We start from the raw sequence: 20,544 nt of genomic DNA, 5'->3' as shown, positions 1-20,544 counted from the left end.
TATTTATCTTCGGCGTTTATTTCAGTGGGAGCTGGTGAATGAGTTTGTGGAGCTCAGCAACAGGTGAGTTTTCTAATTATGACTGTATTTGTTTCTAGTTAAATGTTGTACTGTTGCAACTGAGGTTTTAACACTTTGTTGGCGTCACTTAATTCACTGAACACACAGAGACTGAAATCCTCACCTTTGAGCCATTTATGTTGGTGTTTTGTTTTAGTGGTTTGGTGCACGTGATGTAAGACGGTCTCAGGTGTTTTTAAAAACAAAAACAAAAACATTTTTACGTGTAGCAGCAAAACACAGCCAGTGGTGGGATGCAGCTAAGTACATTGACTCAAGTAGGCCTACTTAAGTACTTGAGTATTTCCATTTTATGCAACTTTATACTCCTACATCTGAGAGGCAAACATTGTACTTTTTACTCCACTACATTCCTCTGACAGCTTTTACTTTTCAGATTACAATTTTCCTACCCATCCTGTTTTTGAGTTTTTCTGATAAACTGAAGGATTAAATGTTCCTTTTTTATGGGTTGAGAAAATTCTCCTACTACTAAAGATAAACTATTGAAAACTCCCCCTTGGATTATTATTAATAGTAATATTAATCCAGAAACATCATAAATAATAGTACAACACCGACAGGGGCCATTTTACTGCAGAATGAGTACTTTTAAGTACATTTAGCTGATAATACTTACATACTTTTACTAAAGTAAGGTTTTAAATGCATGCCCTTTTCTTTCATCAGTACTCGAGCTGAGTAATTCTCCACCACTGAGCACAGGTGTATCTGATATTATTAATGGGGCTCTGTTGTCCCAGCATGCTCAGTAGTTAGCTGGCCCCCTGCTGGCTCTCATAAAAGGCACTCAGCCATTTGAAACGTTATTGATGACGCCTGTGATTTCCCCCGCTCTGACAGGTCAAAATGTCTGCCGTGAAAAGGGAGCATTAGCAGCCTAGTCAGTCCGCACAAAACTTTCCTTTTTGGTAGCGTTTGGTTTGACATGGAAACGATGGCTCCGCTGTATGTTTTGGTTTGGGTTGTGAACGGTTGGTCTCCATGGCTACGCCTTGCGTCGTAAGCACGCACGTTGCCATAGCAACCCCCAAGGCACAAGGTTGTGGGGAGATTAAATGTTGAATTTTAACGGTTATTTGATGTTTTGTGTAATGTTAGATTAACTTGATCACATTTATCTCACGCCTATTGGGTTATTTAGTCTCTAAATAAGGAAATAATCTACACGTGATAATGGTTGATGTGGTGTATTATTAATGCTTAATGGTTTACAGTATATTACAGCAATTCAATACAACAGCTCTGCCATAATTTCTACCTTTATGACCTTTATAAAACTTTATAAAAAAAGTTTTTATGTTCAGTTTTTAGTGACATTTATCAGAAATGTGTAAATTCAACTATACGTGTATCACTGAGGTCATAATTAAAGGTGGTGTAGCTACATTATATTGAGAGGTATTTTTCTTTCTCCTTTCCATTTACATACAGGAGAGGGGCAGAATATTAGAAAAATCTCAATATAATGCGGTCCACCACTGACTATGACCTCAAAACTCAAACATATAGTTGAATTAACTCTGACAGTGTCAAAAAACAAAACAAAAACATTACAGACGTTATGGCAGAGCAGTTGTATTGGATTGTACAGGTGTACCTAATAAAGTGGCCACAGAAAATATTGAGTCACATAAAGCCCATTTTCAGTGAGCATGTCTTGTAATTTTATCATATCAATGTGTTGTTTTTTTTTGCCTTATTACATCTTTAATCTGTGATGTTCTCTCAACAGTTTTTAGTAGTCAATGTTATTGGTAACACCTGTGCTTTTAAACGTGTGAATGTGAAAAGGTTCAGGTTAATATATTCAGTAATAAACTTTATTTGTATAACACGTTTTTTAAAGATGTATGAAAATGCTATACATACAACCGAATTTTAAAGTTTAAAGCATTTAAACATTAAAATGCAGTTAATTTTTTTTATAATATTTTTAGCTTGTACTGCTGTTGCCAACTAGAAGGCGCTGATTACTGGTCAGTGTGTTATACTACACAATTACAGGAAGTGAATAAAATAATGTAAATGTATTTAAAGTAACTTCATCAAAATTAGAAACACTGCTTATTAAGTTCAAATAGCAGCATGTTCGCAACATGAGGTCTTAAGAACTAATTTTTTAAAAGTTTAAACAGTTTAAACAGTATTTTGTCTACCGCCTTGCAGTTGGTGTCATTCAACAACACAGAAAAAACTGTCCTATGTTATCAGTTTGCTTGCTAAGTAAATCACATTTATTACGTTATACCAATTTTATCATACAAACGTTTTTCTCACTTTTTAAACATATTTGGCCATAATCTCGTGTAAAAATGAATGCTCTCATTAGTTGATTTAATTTGGATCTCATTAGTTTTATTTTTAAAATATACATCTATTTAACCTTTTTTATTTATACAGTGTGTTAACAGTTTACTTTAGTTAATTTGACTCAAGAAGCAAGAGAACTGATGTGGCAAGCTTGTAAATTTTATTTTCATGTGTAAATGTTTGTTACTGATTGTATTTTCTCATCCATTTTGTTAATGAAGAAACAACAGAAAAAAAGCATTCACAAAGTAAGAAAACATTTATAGATACATACGTACATACAGTATATTGATGTGATAAAACACAGTATCACGTGTGTAGACGACCTGGAGGAAGCAAATAAACCTCTGGTCAAAGGAATTTCTAGCAAAATTCAGTATCAGAGATGTCACAAAGTATCTGATTTCTAACTTTCTTGATCACACCTGTAAGCAACACGAGCATTTGTCCTTTAAATTTTGCTCAAAAATCCCTTTACAGACTTGTAAAATGTATATTTTGTCTTGTCTGTCGCCGTTGTGACCAAAAAACTGATAATTTCTTCAACATTTCCAGGAGGAGCGGTGGCCTGCGAGACATCTTTGACAGAGACTTCTGCTGTGAATTCCAGGTGTGTGAAACAGCCATGCATGTTGGATGGGCGAGTGTGGGATGAAACATACTGCACACTGACAGAGACAGAATACGTTTACAGTTTACAACGTATGAACCACGTGTGAATTTTACCACTCTGTTGCAGGCACAATGAAAATCAAAGTAGATTTTTTTTAAGAAACTCTCAAAGAAAAGCCCTTCAGACATTGACGATGGATTGTTTCCACTTTTTGAATGATGATAAAAAACTGGAATGTTTTCAGATGACACATCTGTCATTTCAATCCCTGTTAATCTTTTAATCGTTTTAATTTTATTCTTATTTTGGTTTTTCAGCAGCGCCAACATGAACATTATGCTGACAACAGTGGTAAAAACACACCGTCTAAGCAGAGTGTGTGAGAGACAATGTGTGTGTCAGGCTGAAAACAATTAGACTAGACTGAAAAACACTAAACAAATTTTGTACCTCAAATATTCACACACAAGTCGATCTCACCCATCACTACAGATGACCTGATACTGTAAAACCTTCACGCAAACTTTTTGTTATTGCTGCTTCTTCATGGCACAAATAATAGAAATAATACATCATGTTATTCATTACTATTATGTTTTTTTTTTTGCCATGCAAGCGCACTACAGTACTGCTTCTATATTAGCTTATATTACACAGCGCGACAAAAGAAATCAGAGCAGGTTCATTGTTCTATTAGCCACACAGTACCAGACTAACTTCTACAGCTGGTTTTACAGTTTAAGTAAAAAGGATGATTATTATTATTATTATTGTCATTATCACACAAAATAATGGTTATGATAGTAATAGCAATATTTATAATAATAAAAAAAAACCACACATTCTTAGGGCATCACAAATATAATGAACCAAAGGGGGCCAAATAATAATTTAAACATTTCTGACATTCATTCCTTCAGGTTTTTTTTAAACTTTTTTTTAATGTACAGTATATATTTATATTTGTATAGAAGTAGTGCTTCATTTTTAGAAATACAAATGAAAAAACACAAAAGGGCTGCATTCTGTGAATGCTGTGCAAATAACATCTTTTTACATCAAACCTCCAAGCTTTACTGTCCTGACAAACACACATCACTCATTCAAAACTTAGATTCCAAACCATCACATCTGCCGTCCACTGACAGACAAAAAACTGCAGTCAACTTTGATTCTGGCAGGTAAATTTTACATCTGTTCAGCGACAAAAAGTACTACTTTGTCTTATCTGCCTTAAATGTCTCACAAGTAACGAGCCGCTTTACGAGCCAAAGAGGTTCTGATAATAGAACTTCACCTGCCAAAAAAGCCGGTTTCTTCGTCCCACATTTCAAATCACACTGTGACATGTTGACTCCTGTCTGATACAAGACAACGTGGCCTCTACGAAAAATGAAGAGGACAAGCTTGTTGGCATGCATCAACTCTCTCCTCATCTGCCCCCATTTTACCTGCCAGCAGGAAATGAAACTTCACTGGGACTGCAGAGGCAAACAAAGAGAAACACAGCCGAGGATTGTTTTTGTGTTGGCTGTAAATCATGCTACATACTAATCCGACCCTCGGCACTGACTCACCAGTTGGGTAAAAATAGCAGTTAACCACAGACGGAGTTGGCACCTCATCAATAAAGCTACAATTAAACTGCAACCAAGGACCACCAGAGATAAATCAGTTGTTCAGTCGCACAGCAACTGCTGACTGTGTCGCCGCTGACATTAAGGAAACTAACTGTGCTGGTATCAAACTCGTTCAGACTACCACTGCCTGTAGCTAACACGCAGACAGATACTGGCTCCTCTCCTCCGCTTATATCACCTATAATCCCTCAGAACCTGCCACACCTCCATGCAGCAAACTGAACAAGTGAAGAACAAAGAAAAAAAGCCGACAGACATCTAGTGCAGAATTTTGCAGATGATTTCTGCAACAACCATCTACATCATAAAATCTCCTAATCTGAGCAGGACTGTTTTCCTACGAGCATCTTCAGTCTAATGCTGCCTTTAAGGGCTGTCAGAAATATCAAAATCACGACACATGGCGTCAAAACTGACGTCTGAGCTTACGGCGATTTATTTATTATTTTTTTTAAGTTTTTTTAAAAGCAGCGTTTTTCTGCAAGAGGCACATGGGAAACTAAGTTCAGAGTTATTTTGCGAAGGAGAAATACAACTAACACCACTGAATGCCAACCTAGTGTACATCTGACAAATATTGCCAAAATAAAAAAATGCTTAAGAACAGAATTAAAAGAAAATCAGAATCAGTCTTTCACAACAGCTCCAAGGTCACAATGGGAGTTAATACAATTTTTTTTTTTTCATTTTCCCTTGGAATACAACAAATATCATTTTTCATTCAAGAAAAACGTGAACAGCAGTGTCTCACAAACACGTGTATATACTTTTTCTTTTTTAACAATACACACAAACTTGTTTTTAAATTTTTGAATACATTTTAAAAAAATCAGTCAGAAGGTGAAACATCCAGGATGTTCAATGGAGTTTTACAGACAGAATAAAATAACCAATCGCCTCGCGCCGAGGAGGCCGCTTTAAGAAATCTTGACTCCTTGAAGCAAGGCGATAGAGGGACTTTTCACACAGTGCGACGTCCCAAAGAAAGAACGAGTGGAGAGTGTCTAAAATGCCAGTCCTCGAGCTGTCCGATAAGATCCCTCGGCATGAAGGAAAAAACCAACACGAAGAACAAAGATCAACAAAAGTTCCTTCCTGAAATCAAAAAGTCAGAAAGTTTGTTTTTCTCAGAAGACGAGGAAATGAGACACGAGAAGACAAGTGCAAAGTCTGAGTCACGTTAGTGGGATGATGAGGACACAAACAGTGATGAGGATTCCTTTTTCTCCATGTTTTTTAAATGATACGCAGTCAGACGAGGCAGCAGAGATCGGTTGTGGCTGACAGGAGTGATTTTTAAGTTTAACGGGTGGTGATGCTGCATTCATGTCATGGGAAAATAGCAGTAAAAATGCACGTCTTGCATCACCTTTTAAAGTGGTTAATTAATCTCAGACTGTAATGTCCACATTACTGAATTCTGAAATCAACAACAAAGAAAATATCTGTAGATAATGTATTTATCAAACAAATGTAATGATTTAAGTGATTTTTGTGATCAAAATGCTTAAAATTTGCGCAAAGATTTTCAATGCATATCACTCATTAATGGGGATTTTCAGCAAAACAGTCCCTGGATCGAACTGTCAGAACAACAACAACAAAAAAAGCAGCTAAAAGTTCTTTTAGCACATTCGTCTTTACTTTTTCGCCACGAGACTTGCAAAGATTTGGCAAATTAGACCGATTTTAAGTATTAAAAACCATTTGAGATGTAATTTCTTGTATGCCATGAGGCAACACAATGATCATGTTGCTATTTTAATTTACTACTCTTTTTAATTATGATTTTTTTTTTTTTTTTTTTACTGGTCCCATCCCAAATCCTAACTAATACTGATACTACAAACAACCAGTGTTTATTTGCAGTCTGAATAAAAGCCGGGCACAGAGCTGCAGCCTTGAGGGTTGTGTATGACCAGTCAGTGCTAGTTATAATAGTTTCTATGGCTTTGGAAAGTACTACCACACAAACTCAGATCCAAGAACCAAAACTTTACTTTGGTTGCTGTAGTTAAAATGCAGGTTAAGTCTCTCAAAAAGGTTACTGGAAATGTTCCTGCACTGGTGAAGGTCTGTAACTACACTATTTACATCATGACATATTGACTTTAACCTCATGAATGCGCCAAAATGTTACTGTAACTCTGAACCAGCAAGTCACTCTAATTTAGTTTCCCTCCGTGACATAAATGCAGCACACCAAGTGGTGGTCATGAAGTCTGACTGAGAGTCTAGACTTCCTGGGAAGTCATGTGATGTGGTTACTGTTGTTGGCTGGAGTGTCTTGTTAAACCTTCCCAGGTGGGATGATGTCTGACAGGCATCCTGGGCGGGTCCTTGCAGCAGTGATGAGAGCCGATGTGTGCGGTGATAGCGGATATCTGAGGAGGGCGGGTCTAGATGGATTTGGAGGAATCCTGTTTGCTGATGAGAACCTCCAGGAGGCGGAGTTTGGCCTTGATCCTCTTGTACTCCCTGTACTCCTCCAGCTTTGGCACTCGGTCCTCCTTCTGAACATTTCTACAGCAGAGGAGGGAGACGTATGTTTTTATTTTTTACTGTCATGTACTGAAGAAGTCCCTGCTTTGTCTTCTAAATGACTTACGCTCACTTTCCCTACCCCCCAGTAGCTACTGATAAATTGTCTTTGAGCAAACTGAACATAATATGGTCTCTGTGGGGGCTGTTTTACTAAAATAAAGACATTTATCAGCTCTCCAGACAGTATTATGCTGGGGTCAGACTACATGATAGCAAAATAATGGCCCAAACTCAAATATGAGGTATTGGAAGCTAAAATGGGCATTGGGTCATTTATCCTGTATAGTGTCTCATATTAAAAACAGCTGACTCTGCAACTAGGATGCCTCGCAAAGCCCTGACAGAAGGACATGCATGTCAGAATTATTTCAGCTTCGTCTCGCCTGGTTCTATGACATGCTCCGTGATGCTTTCGATCATAGTATTCGACATTCCTGATACCAGACATCTGTCTCTCGCTCGTCCTGCCAGATCACGTTTTTTTTTTTTACGTCCTACGTTATAGCAGGAATTTCAGGCATCACGTTATCTGTCAGTGATTATCTCCAAAGACATATAGGCTGTGTTTTTCTAATCTTGACTTTTGAATCAGCAAGGAATTTAACTAAAAATATAGGCCAAATGTTTACACCAGTTACATTAAAAGCTAAAATTGCGGCATGTATTTCAATAGAACACTGATTTAAATAAAATCGTTGTTTCGTGCAATTACCAACTCGTATATCAGACTGGATAACTGCCTATAGAAATACTAGATAGTCAGTTTACTGTACTGACTGAAGTGTGTCTGTAAATGAATTTACTGGCCTTCCTGGCTAGAAATACTGGATTTCAGTAAACTTTCTTGGAAAAAGAACAGTTAAGACATGTAAACAGAACAGGTTATTTGAGATGTATCTGCATGTGTATTCAAATAGCACTGAATTCATTATGCTGACAGTCTGGAGTTTGTGTGTGCATGTGAGCGACCGTGTCTTTACACCTACCTTCCATTATGCTGATAAAAATCCTCCTCAAACGCTCGGATGGTCTTCCTCAGTTTCTTCTTCTCTGCTCTGGCCTTCCACAGTTGTTCCAGCAGCTCTGGCCTGGAGGATGATGGAATACACGAGAACGCAGTTACACAGGCTGCCATGCTACTGTAACTACAATGGAGGCTTGTGCCTCGCAGACCTGAGGTGCATTTAAATCACATTCGTTCTCTCAACTCCAAACTGGCTGAAGCACTTACGTAATCAGCACAAAATACTTAAAATATGTTTTGTTTTTTCAACAGCATTCATTTGGATCTCAACCCATAAATTAAGAATTGAGTCCAGACAGAAAAGGAGGTCGGGAAGTGAGGTCGTTGACCAGGAAGTGAACTGTGGTGGCGTGAGGGATCAGCTGTCAGGGTCATGTCCAGGTAAGAGACCTGGATGTACAAACCTGAGCTGATAAAGAAGGTTAGAGGTGTGTGTTTCATGTTCTTATATCCAGGTGGTGACAAGAATTGAGGTTCCCATGGGTAGAAACTGCTTTTTGAGGGTTAAGACTTGGTTTTAGGGTTCAGGTTACAATTGGGTTAAGGTCAGGCACTTAGTTGTGATGGTAAGGGGCCAGGGAAAGCATTATGTTACTGACTGTCCCCCACGGGGATAGTGAAACCAACGTGTGTGTACTATAAACTCGGCGACATGTTAACCAGATTACAGACTCAGCAGATAAAACCTGTTTTCTTTTTGTCTCACATTATATTCCTGCTGATGTCTGCACAGTCAGCAACACCGGCGCTAATCAGAGCTGATATTAATTAATACAGTTCAAAAAACTATTTCTACAAAATTGCCCGAGCTGGATAATCCATCATTGTAAACACAAAACCTTATATGTATGCATTATGTCTGCTCTGCTTACTGTCAATCGCCTGACACTTACAGGAATAAATGGACGTTTCAGTCAGACAATCTTTAAAACATCAGTTTTTATCAAACTTGACCATATCCATGTCTTTAGTTTAGTTTTTTTGCATTTTAGCCTTTTAAAGGATAATTGATAGAGTGGAGACAGACAGGAAAGGGGGAGACAGGGAGAGTGCGAGGGTTATGACATGCAACAAAGGTCAGCTGGAATCAAAGCAGGACACTGCCGTTATATGGTAAGCATCTTAACCACCACACCAGCAGTCTTTAATCAATGAAAAATTTTAAAGAGATGCAGCAAATGTCAAAATTGCCCATTTGCTTAATGGTGGCGTATATTTTCAAGGAAGATTCCACTATGTTTCAACCTGAGCCTTATTCTCATAGTTGTGGCCATTCTCACTATGGGTCATGCTAAGTTTGCATTCGCCATCAGTTTATTCCTCTGAGATTTATTGAAACATTGCTGTGGCAAAAAGCATGATCCTGCTAAACTTAGATTTTACATAAATCATTCCAAATGCTTGTCTCTTAGTCCAAACGAAAGCAAACACAGAAAGTAGCCCCCTGGATTAACTATTAGAGCTAACTGTGTAGGGAGCTACTTCAGGGGCAATGCCCGCCAACCAAACAAGCTGCCCGAACGTCTTCATGTCAGTTTGTCTGACATGTGTGAGGCTGTGGGACGGTGTCAATTTAGCTTGTGCTTAACAGAGAACGTTTATGACGGTGTAGTCCCTCATTCGTCCAGGAGTGTTCTATCGTAGAAAAGGTTTCAGTCGTAGTCATCTGGACACTGTTTTCAGAATCAAGACGTTTCGGCTCCCAAAACTGAGAGCCGGGAGCCGAAACGTCTTGATTCTGAAAACAGTGTCCAGATGACTACGACTAAAACCTTTTCTACAAGGGAACGTTTACGTTATTGTCTTGAAGAAATTCAAAAAGTGTAATGGCCGGACATTTTGTGGACTGTTAATGAAGATGATCGGGAGTCATATCGACCGGCCATAATTGTTCGAACCAGAGTACGCAGATGAGGAACTTAGTCAAATGGAAGAGGAAAGACAAAGAATGGAGAAAAGCTTTAGCTTAGCTGCAAAGTTGACCAATAGTCAAAAAGCCACAATTATGGGAATTAGACGCAGGTGGAAAACTACAGGAATGTAAACTTGTATATGTGACACAGGTGTTCTTTTTACAGGAAGTGTAAGAGGATGTACATTAACTCTGTGTGCTCTTACATAGACGAGGCGTTAGAGCTGGACAGCCGCAGGTCCATCGCCAGCTTCCCCGACCCCTCCTCCAGCTCGTCTCTCATTGGACACTCGCTCATTCTGTCAGGTTGGTTCTGGCTCCTCACTGGTCCGTCAGTCTGGGTCACAAGGTCGACGGCCATGATGACCTCAGAGCTCTGCATCTCCCCACCGCTGCTCTCTCCCTCCTCCTCTTCCTCCTCCTCCTCTTCTTCCTCATCCCTCTCCCCTTCCCTCTCTTCTTCTTCTTCTCCTTCTTTCTGCTCGTCCTCCTCCTCCTCTTTGATCTCCTCCCAGAAATGGGCGGTTTCACCCTCAATGATTGGCTGGAGGGTCTGACTTCGCCTCTTACTGGAAGGGGACACCTGGGGGAGAGAGGGGAGGTTAATGAAGGAGAAGTAGGATTTATTACAGGGCTGTTCTATTATACTGAATTACTTTTAGCTAGATGTATCTAATAAACAGGCACACACAAACAGTATGCTATAACAAGAGACACTGATTGTGATGTTTGTGTATCTTGATTTATAATATTGTAATGATGTGTTTGTGTACGTACTGTGACAGGTGTGATGCTGACTCTGGTGAGCATCTGTTTGACCAATCTGTAGCGATCGTAGAGAGGCTTCACCACCAGACGCTCCTCTCTGGTCACCTGAAAAAGAGAAACACTGGTTAGAAAAAGTTTGAAATGGGTGTTCTAACACAGCTTGATAGGAAAAAAGCTGATATCTGTAACTTACTGGTCGACCATGCAGGCCCTCATAGTGCAGAAGGTTCTTCTGAAGGACCGTCTTCTCACAGGACAATTGCTCCTTAGTCATCTTCTACAGAGACAACTCATCATGTAATAGTGATACAGCCTTTAACTAAACACATTCTGGCCAAACTGTTCCACTTTTTATTGTGATGTACTAATGTAAAGTTGCACAGCTGTGACCTGCCACAGCCCCTGTGTGTGTATCAATGAGCTGAGAACTGACAATGTGACATCTTATGCAATACAACCAAGTCAAACTGCTAAAAACAGTAATTATTAATGTCTACACATTTTATGCTCAGTCTAACAAAGCATTTTGTTGTAGTACAAGAAAAATACTCTTCTCTTAAATTCTGCTGTATAGTGGCTCCCTCATATATGGCTATATATATATATATATATATATATATATATATATATATATAAAAATATATTATATATATATATATCCCATTTGTATGCCTATAAGATGTGTATTTGCGTTTATTGTAATGACTATTCCATTTTTGTATTAAATGGAGGTTTGTTTCCATAACCCAATTACCCCAAAAGGATACATGACAAATTATTTTTTTCTTACTGAATGCAAAATCGATCACTTGCTTTTCCAAAAAACATCCACCCATCTATCTTTCTACTCTCTAAACTGCTGTCCACGGTTGAGGGCAACCCCCCCCCCCAAAACATTAAATTCTTCAATGAATCCTGTGTCCCTTCACACCTACACAGGTATTTTCCCTTATTGATCTGAACAACTTAATGTCTCCTCTTAGTATATGGAGTTTAGTGACATCATGTAATGACAAAATAGCTCCACCCACCTTCATCCTGAACAGAGGTCAAATCAACAAGAGTAACTGTAAACACCTGTGTGGGTGAGCAGAGCCTTTGACATGAGTCCTGTTCCTAATAAACATATCTGCTGCTAACCTTGATGTCATCAGGCCAGCCATCCTCCTGCCTCTTCCCTTTGACCCTGCGCTGGATCAGCTCCAGTGTTTCCTCCCTGGTGGGATGCTGATCCTTGACCTCCCCTGCTGTGTCATAAGCTCCTTGGTCCAGCGTGGAGCCAAAGCTCTTGGGCAAGGTGTTGCTCCGAGGACGAGTCTGGGGGCCGAGCTCGCTCTCTGCACGGTGTTTGGCATCTGGGGAAGAAGGAATACAGTGATGAGAAAAAGAGTTAAAGGGGAGGGGATAGAGAGGGTAAAGTACGAAAGAAGGAACCAGGACAGGAATAGTAGTTGCAGGAAGAGAGAACATCTTCAGACACACAAAACATCTTTCACTGGATGATCAGAAATGCAGGAGTCTGACAGACAGCTGCGGTGGTTTTAGTCAGCCAGTCAAAATATGAGGAGAAAGACAAACATGCTTACACATGCGACACACACCCCAAAGAAAAACATAAAAAAGTACCCAGTCAAAACCCAAACATAGCAAGCAAAAACCTTTTCCCCAACAGTTTAACAGTGTCTGACAGTAAAAAAAAATAAGAAAATGGTTACAGACCGAGACATACTGATGCCTGCTGGATATAGCAGCATCTCTAGATAAAGCGTCACCTTACTCTGCACTGTTTCCTTGTATACTATATAAAATTTTCAGGTATTATTTAAAGATTAATAACACAATAATCTTTTTTGTGCCCACAGCACTCTCCCCTATGTGATTACACCCTCATTTTAAAAAAACAAATTTAACACACACAAAAAAACCTGCTGGTCTTTTTCTCGCATTAATTCCCACTTTTGAGAGAGAAAGAGAGTTAAATATCCCGTCCCAACATACGGTTTCAACAAGAAATACACCCAAAACAAAGAAGCAAGATGCTCACACAATGCCACCTCATTGTGACTGTCAGTAGTGAATGTATTGTCTACTTACTGAGGGGTTGGTACTTACTGAGGTGATACGGTCTAGAACTCAGGCCTGAGTAGGGGTGGAGTGGGGGGGTGAGTGTGTGATGGGGAGGTGAGCAGATAGAGGAGGAGGAGGAGGGGGAAGGGAAGGAGGGAGCATGGTGGCGTCTGTATGAATGCAGCAAAGCCTGGTGCCTCAGCGTGCTTCTGGGTAAAAGGTGGTGCTGGCGTCCTGGTTGGCCGATCAGTCAATCAATCAATCGTTGGCCGATAGGAGGAGGAGGGAGGAAAGTGGAGAGCGGGTGCTCGCGTTATTGTTGTTTTCAATTTTGATTTGAAACAGAGAGAAATGTTTCGGCCACTGCGTTCTCCGAGGAGAGCCGTCACCTCACATAGAGAAGGTGGACGAGTGTCATGGGGTTTGTTCAGAGTGGTGAAACGATGCACAGGGGAAGAGACCCGTTAAAGTGTAGAAAACTTTTTCTAGACATCATACGTCAAATTTTACATTCTAATACCTGAGTTTGGGCTCACTTACTGGCAAGGATCACCAGTTTATCAACAAACAACCTCAAAAGCTTCAAATTTTAATTCAAAAAGTAGATTATTTTGTACATTATTTCTTTATCAAGATGCCTTCATATTTACAAATATTCTGCAATTTGTTTATGTACAAGTCTTATCCACCGTTTCACCGTACCGAATTTACCGCAGAGGTAATGAATGTGGGTTCACAAGGACGCACCAGCACACGGGAGGGTGGGAGCCACGCATGTAAGAGCCATGTCAACCCCTGGCATGTGCATGTCTGCGTGTGTGTGTGTGTTAGACCAGCATACATGCAATGTTGTTACAAAGGTCAAAGGTTCAGAGTGGGGAGGGTCAAGCTGTCCAGCATGGAACCGGATGGCACACAGACACACTAACCCCAACACATACACACAAATGCACATTCACAGGAAAAAGAGCAAGTGGTTCTACCTTTAATCTGCCTGCGGATCTTGGTGAGGTCGGTCATCCATTTGAGGACTTTGGGGTTAGCTGCCTTGTCTCCATGAGAGGGCTGCAGGGAAAAGAGAAAGGACAGAGAAAGAGTTGGTGTTTCATGACAATACCGCAGAATTTACAACACCAATTTAAGCACTTAGCTGATGTTTGATGATGACATACAGAGACTTACACAAAGTCTTAAAAAATGCAAAACATTAAGTTATCATGATTTGTGACCCCACTCAGCACTTGGCATGCTTGGCCATAAAGTATTGCAGCAAAACTCAGATTAACAGCTACTTCCAATTTCAGAGGCTATTTGTTTCTGTGTAAAAGCATTACAATAATGTATTAAAGCTGTTAAAGTGTGTCAGTAATTTCAGAATAAAGCAAACTGACTAATTTTGGACCAAACCGCACCAAACCTGAACAATAGCCCAGCGGGTAGCTTACAATACCTCATCAGACTCAATTGATGTAATGAATTAATGAAACAACCTCATAAATTTCTATTTTTCAATCAGCTAGCTGTGGTCACTTATGGGCTACAGTCCTCTGCACTATTTATAATACACAAATGTAATTTATATTTTGGCCTTTTCATTATTACTAAATAGTTCTTGCACTTGCACAGTGTTAAAGAATGAAGTGTGTCAGATCATAAACTGGGAAAGAACCAAAAAGCCCTGCACACTGTCGATCACTTGTACTAACTTTATTCATAATGTTTAAGTCTTCTGACCTTCATCAGGTAAAATGAATATATGAAGAGAGGAGTAAGAGCAAGTTAAAAGGGGGAGCCGGAGGATGAAGGTCTAAGGACCAAAATGTCCTGAATAAAGTGAGTAAAAGTGATTAACAGTGTTGTTTCACAGTCAGTGGATTTATTAGCATTATTATTTGTCATTATTTAAATCATACATGTTGACACACAAATGTACCTACAATCAGTCAATGATTTACGTTTTTTTAACCATTTTGCTTTTGAGGTACTTAAAAAAAAATAGTTGGTTCATATTATTAAGCATTAAAATGACTAATCAGTATAACAAATTCTACAGTCTCTTTATATTTCTATTTTTTTTACCTTGTAGTTCCTCTCCTTCTCAAACTGCTCTTCAAACTGTTTAATTTTCTTCTTCAGGTGCTGAAGCTTTTTTGTGAGCTGGTGGGTCACTGAATCTCCACTTCTCATCGCCTCTTTGGAGCCAAACGATGCTCTGCGCGGCCTGGGGATGGCAGGATACACAGGTATGAGTGAACTGCAACAAAATACCAAAATAATCCAACACACACAAAAAAAAACGACAGTAGGCAATTAATTAAATTAATTTAAATCCTAAAACAGAATCTAGTAGCAATGCTGGATGTCCGTGCCCCATCATACCTCTGTGCTTTGGTGGGCGAGGTGGCGTCCAGGTCCTGCTGGAGGAAGCGCTGAGCACCGTGCGCTCCGAAGTCAAGGAAGCGTCGTGCCAGGAGGTGAGGGTGGGAGTGGGAAGAGGAGGGGGAGGCGTCCTGCCCTCCCCCCCCCTCGTCCTCCTCGCCGTCCTCCTCCAGGGGCAGCAGGGGGAGAGGAACCATACGACCGGCCAGTGGGGAGAGCTGTGCCTCTCCACTCTCGCTGTCGTCCTGCCAGGATTTGAAAGCTGGGACGGGGTCTGGAGAGAGGAGGAAAGAAACAAAGAGAAGATGAAGTCAGAGCAAGTTAATCGAGGTTAGGAAAGGAGGATGAGAAAATTCAAATTTAATCCCTGGCTGTATTTCATGTGAAGTAAGTACTGTACATATCAATAAGATGCACACAAAAGCTGCCTGGGAGGGGCCTGTTGAGCTGATACATTCGACAACAAATTAATTTTCTTCTTCGGTACCCTGCTGACTCACTCTTTGCCTGATTAACGGTGTCTTGACTGTCAGCGCTATGCTAACGAGCTGAGTCGAGGGGGGGAAAAAAGGGGAAGGAGAGGGTGAACGAGGGGTCGGAAAGATAATGAGACGGGTGAGAAACAGAGAGGCGGAGTCAGGGGGAAAAATGTGTTTAGAGAGGAAAGGTGTCCCACTCTGCCACCAGCTGTGTTATCAAATCTGATGGAAGGAAGAGCTTCACATGCAGGGATTTATTCATGATCAGTATTACTCAAGCTAATTTTAAAATGTGTATATATATATTAATAAGGTTTCCCATACTGTGTTCAAACCAGCAAGCAACCACCATAAAAAAATCAATGACAAAGGATGAAAGGAAGGATAGGTAGACTGGTGGATGTGTGGGCAGATATGAAACTACTTACCATGGCCATCTTTTTGCAGGTGCATACATGAGAAGTCTATGGGAGGGAAGTGGAGATGGGAGGGGGGTGACGCTGTTTGGATGGAAGGAGGACGAGAGGGAGGAAGAAGAGGAGGAGGGACAGGGAGAGAGATAGCAGAGAAGAGGAGCATTGAGGTCATTCATCATTCATAACTTCACTCACCAACATTCATTCAGTTTACGTGCGTGTTGGGTTTAATTAATATTGGTTGGTAATTAATATTATAAAGAATATGGTCTAGACCTGCTCTATAGGAAAAGTGCAATGAGATAACTTCTGTTATGAATTGGCGCTATATAAATAAAATTGAATTTAATTACAACAAAATGATTCTGAACAAGTTTTTTTTCCCCCCCGCAGTCATACTAGATATTTGACAGGATTATGGGGAAATGAAGGAGAAAGACAGCTCACAATGTTTTCTTGTAACTAATTTGATTAATTCATAGAGATATTCGAGAAACATTTAAAAATGCATAAAATACACAAACATGAATTTTTAATAATTTTCTGATGGCCCTTAAGTCAATTTTGGAATATATATATATATATATATATATATATATATATATATATATATATATATATATATATTACTGACCACGATTAAGTGTCTAGGCTCTGACAGAAAAGAGGTTTTTAGAGCTATTTCAACAACAACAACTCTACAAAGGACTCTAACCTACAGTTTTATAAACAAATATGGCAGAATAAGTGAATTTTACAAAACTGGGAGAATATAAAAATGTTGGGACAATGTTGGGAAAAAAGTTTTCCTTAGATTGAGTGTGTTTCCTTAATTTGAGTTTAGGTGACATACAAAACCATGAGAAGGCTCTTTACTATGCAGCTTTTTATTTTCCTATACTGTTCAAGTAATTAAAACAGTATATCTCAAAATATCTGAAATGTATTTTATTTTATATTTAGCATGCTGTGATAACTGAGACAAGTGGGCAACTACCTTCCCATTGGTTGTCAGGAAAGAGCTGGAGGTGGGGGTTGTGGCCAGAGTTTGGTTGGCATGGCGACAGGTGGTTCCGGTTGGTCTGACTGGTGTTGGCGTTCTGATCACAGCGGCATGAAACAGAGTCCTGGAGGAAGAGCGAGAGAGAGAGATTAAAGAAACAAATCTGGGATAAAAAGAATGAAAGAAAAAGGAAACAACTAATAAAAATATAATTATTTTGCCAAATGTTTTTAACAGATCCAATATTAATCTTCTGTGCTTGTAATTCACTTAAATTTTAAAGTTTCCTTTGGAAAAACAACACAGAAACTGTTTTAGTGCCACAACACAGTGAGACATACACTGATACACTCCCACATATTGCTACTTACACAGCTTATGGTGTCAGTCTGAGCCTGCTCCATGGTGTCACAGGGTTCATTGTCCTGCCTGAAGACAAAGATAAGAAACACAAGATATAATTGAAAAAATAATTACGACTAAAAGTAAAGTGAACAAAATACTCCACACATACTCAACTTGAGCTGTGTACTTTCCCAAATTGTACTTTTTAGGGGACATACCTTTTTGAACTGATTTGTTGTTTATTGCTATGTAAATAAATCTAGAAAAGTGTATTTTCTTTCATGTGCTGACCAGTCTTTGAGGATAACACTTACTGTTAAGGGCAAGCCATGTGACCTCACAGACCTGGGGAATCTTTGGCTTTGAGCAAAGTTTTTGAACCAACTCTTCCCAGAACAATTTAATGATGATACTTTGGAGATCCTCAAGTATTTTAGTCATAATCCTTCAACCTTATTTGGAGTCTTTCTGAGACAGTGTTGGCATCTGTGGCAGATCTGAACAACAGCTGAGGAAGAGACACACTAACTTAAAGTGTCTGACGTATGAGATGTAAAACTACACAAGCACGCAGTGTAAGTTTATATGTGAGGGAGACTAAGATAATAAAGGTCTGTTTCAGATGCAGGGTAAAAATGAGCTCTGGCTGAGACAGCATGTTGAAGTGATTTGTAAACCTGAGGTGTCAAGTGATCAGTGCAAGACAAGATCCCTGCATGTGTTAAAATAAAATGAATGGGAAAGAAGGAAGTCCTCTCTTCACATCACTGAGATTCACTAGGCTACATATATCACACACATCTATCTACCTCATCCAAATTAAGGTGACACTGAACTGAATAAAGGCTTGAAAGCAAACTAACAATCAACCCAGCCCACCTCGCAGTGTTGATGTTGTTTTCAGCATCTCTGACAGCCTCTGCATCCAGGTCCATTCCCAAGCTCTCCTCCAGGGTGGCGCCAGAGTCCAGCGAATCCTGGGAGAAAGCAACACGCAAGAATTTAAGATTAATTTTAATGTTTTTATGAATGGAAATCAGAGCTTTTAAACAAAACTATTAGAGCAGAGCAAGAGACATGAATGGGCAAGAATAGAAACAAATAGGAATCTCATGTAAAAAGGTGAATCCCTGCTCTTAGAAACTACACACATGATGTTTCACTTCCTTTGAGTATTGGGAACACAGGGTTTTTGTGCTTTAAATGGTAGAAATCCAGCACAAATAAATAAAATATATAAAATAAATATTCAAATAAGGCCCCCTACACATTACTGCTCATAAAGATTACGCCTACATCTATAAATGACTAAGGAAACAATGATGTTATTTTTACAGATGCATACTATGAGTTAATCTTATGATTATCTGTCTCATCTCTCTTACAGGGCTTTTCCCACCACAACTGCTAACCTTTATAAGTCTCTACCAAAACTAGCTAGGTTTCATTATAATCGTGTATGACCTACTGTACATAAAGCACATGTCACATTGGTCTTACAACTGTTATGTAAAGTGAGTAAATGGTGTGTGCGTTTTGTAGTTAGGCACATTTCCACTGTGACAATGCTTACTAAAAGTGTATGTCACTCTCGCTGAAAAAAATATGTCCATATAAACACTTCTTCCTAATGGCAAATCTTAGAAATTAAGAGAAAAACGTGTACCTTTCAACTTATTGAGCTGAAAGATACCACTGTGCCATTTCGGTCGTACTTTTTTCACCAAAATGTGAAGAATGTGGAGTCAAGAATTTGTGGTTTACTTGAAGCTACATCCCTTTACAAACATATTATGTACCCCTGGCATACAGTAGGTGTAAAAAGTGGATGTGATTGTTGATTTCGGGAAGTTACAAAAAGTGGAAGAACCTCAGAAAGAAGTTTTTCACCACTTTCACACTGAACAGCACTTCTTTTCAAGTATATTTCAGCCTTATGTCATTCCCTCATGACTACAAGTTAATAAGAACAAAACACTCCCTGTATTTATCAGTACATTCATTAATCTGTGAGTATATTTGTAAAACAGGTCTGTTGTTGTCTCTGCTTGCTACCCCAGTTGAATTCAAGCTATTGTAGCAATCAAGGGCAGAACAAAGATGGACTGTGCTCATATCAAACATTCAGCCTTGGAATGAACCGACAGACTGAGACAGGAAGGAGGTTAGCTATGGGAAATATGCCGCCAGCCCACACAGCATCAGTTCAGGGTCTGTGGATTGTTTGTGAATTTTTGAGGGAACTCCACTTAGTGTACATAGGGGAGACAATTGTGTTTTTGCCATTGTTACATTCACGTTAACATTTAGTCTTTCTCTGATGTGTGTGTGTGTTTGATGTCTAGTAAGATGCTAGCTAAAACATTCATAATGTGTGTTTGAGCATGTGCATGTATATGTGTGAAGTTAATTTGTGCGAGTGTTTCTGTGTCTCCCACAGACCTGCGTGTCTTTCTGGCTTTGTTGTATGTGCTGCTCGGTCTGTGTGAGTGGGGTCTCCCCTTCTGTGTCGCAGGGACTGTCCTCAGGGTCAGTCTGTTGCTCCTCATCTCCACAGCAACCCTGGTTTACAGGCTCATTGGGACACACCCTGGAAAAACAAAAATAAAAACATTAATAATGAAACCTCCTACATTTTACAGTTTTGAACCAAACTAATAGAATTATTCATTAAAAACACTGAAATGCCACTTTATGGTGGAAGTGCATGCTAACATATAGCTGCCTATTTTAGTATGCAGAATAAAACTCCTGGACATCTTGTTTTGTCTTAGAGGTGACTGACCAGCTGCTCCCCTCAACAAGTACAGTTTGCTAATTAACATCCCAGCTGTCAACGTGTTTGCTGGTAAACTGCACCATCTGACTGGTTTCGTGCCTTTGTACACGATGTTCACTATGACACATACGTTTCTTTAAAGTAATCTGATGCCACTTTCAACCATTGAGGAATCTGTGTA

General features: G+C 39.4%; 1 protein-coding gene across 9 annotated transcripts in view; it reads right to left on the bottom strand.

Moving 5' to 3' along the window:
* Positions 1-2,532: 2,532 nt before the first annotated feature.
* Positions 2,533-20,544, bottom strand: part of fam13b (family with sequence similarity 13 member B) — a 77,660-nt gene continuing 59,648 nt past the window's right edge. For 2 of the 9 annotated variants that reach the window (XM_044204543.1, XM_044204544.1), the window contains exons 10-24: positions 20,027-20,174; positions 18,464-18,561; positions 17,611-17,668; positions 17,234-17,363; positions 16,249-16,320; positions 15,342-15,615; positions 15,042-15,216; positions 13,946-14,027; positions 13,008-13,196; positions 12,036-12,250; positions 11,089-11,172; positions 10,905-11,000; positions 10,334-10,710; positions 8,178-8,279; positions 2,533-7,170 (exon numbers count right to left, since the gene is read on the bottom strand). In XM_044204543.1, the coding sequence (XP_044060478.1) occupies positions 7,047-7,170; positions 8,178-8,279; positions 10,334-10,710; positions 10,905-11,000; positions 11,089-11,172; positions 12,036-12,250; positions 13,008-13,196; positions 13,946-14,027; positions 15,042-15,216; positions 15,342-15,615; positions 16,249-16,320; positions 17,234-17,363; positions 17,611-17,668; positions 18,464-18,561; positions 20,027-20,174 (2,224 nt within the window). In that variant the 3' untranslated portion in view covers positions 2,533-7,046. The remainder of the gene's footprint in view (positions 7,171-8,177; positions 8,280-10,333; positions 10,711-10,904; positions 11,001-11,088; positions 11,173-12,035; positions 12,251-13,007; positions 13,197-13,945; positions 14,028-15,041; positions 15,217-15,341; positions 15,616-16,248; positions 16,321-17,233; positions 17,364-17,610; positions 17,669-18,463; positions 18,562-20,026; positions 20,175-20,544) is intronic. The other 7 variants (XM_044204545.1, XM_044204546.1, XM_044204549.1 and 4 more) reach the window with 7 other exon arrangements.

The sequence above is a fragment of the Siniperca chuatsi genome, linkage group LG8 (genome assembly GCF_020085105.1).
Source record: "Siniperca chuatsi isolate FFG_IHB_CAS linkage group LG8, ASM2008510v1, whole genome shotgun sequence".
NCBI lineage: Eukaryota > Metazoa > Chordata > Actinopteri > Centrarchiformes > Sinipercidae > Siniperca > Siniperca chuatsi.
Note: the sequence above shows the minus strand (reverse complement) of the source record. Positions and strands in the feature narration are given on the sequence as shown.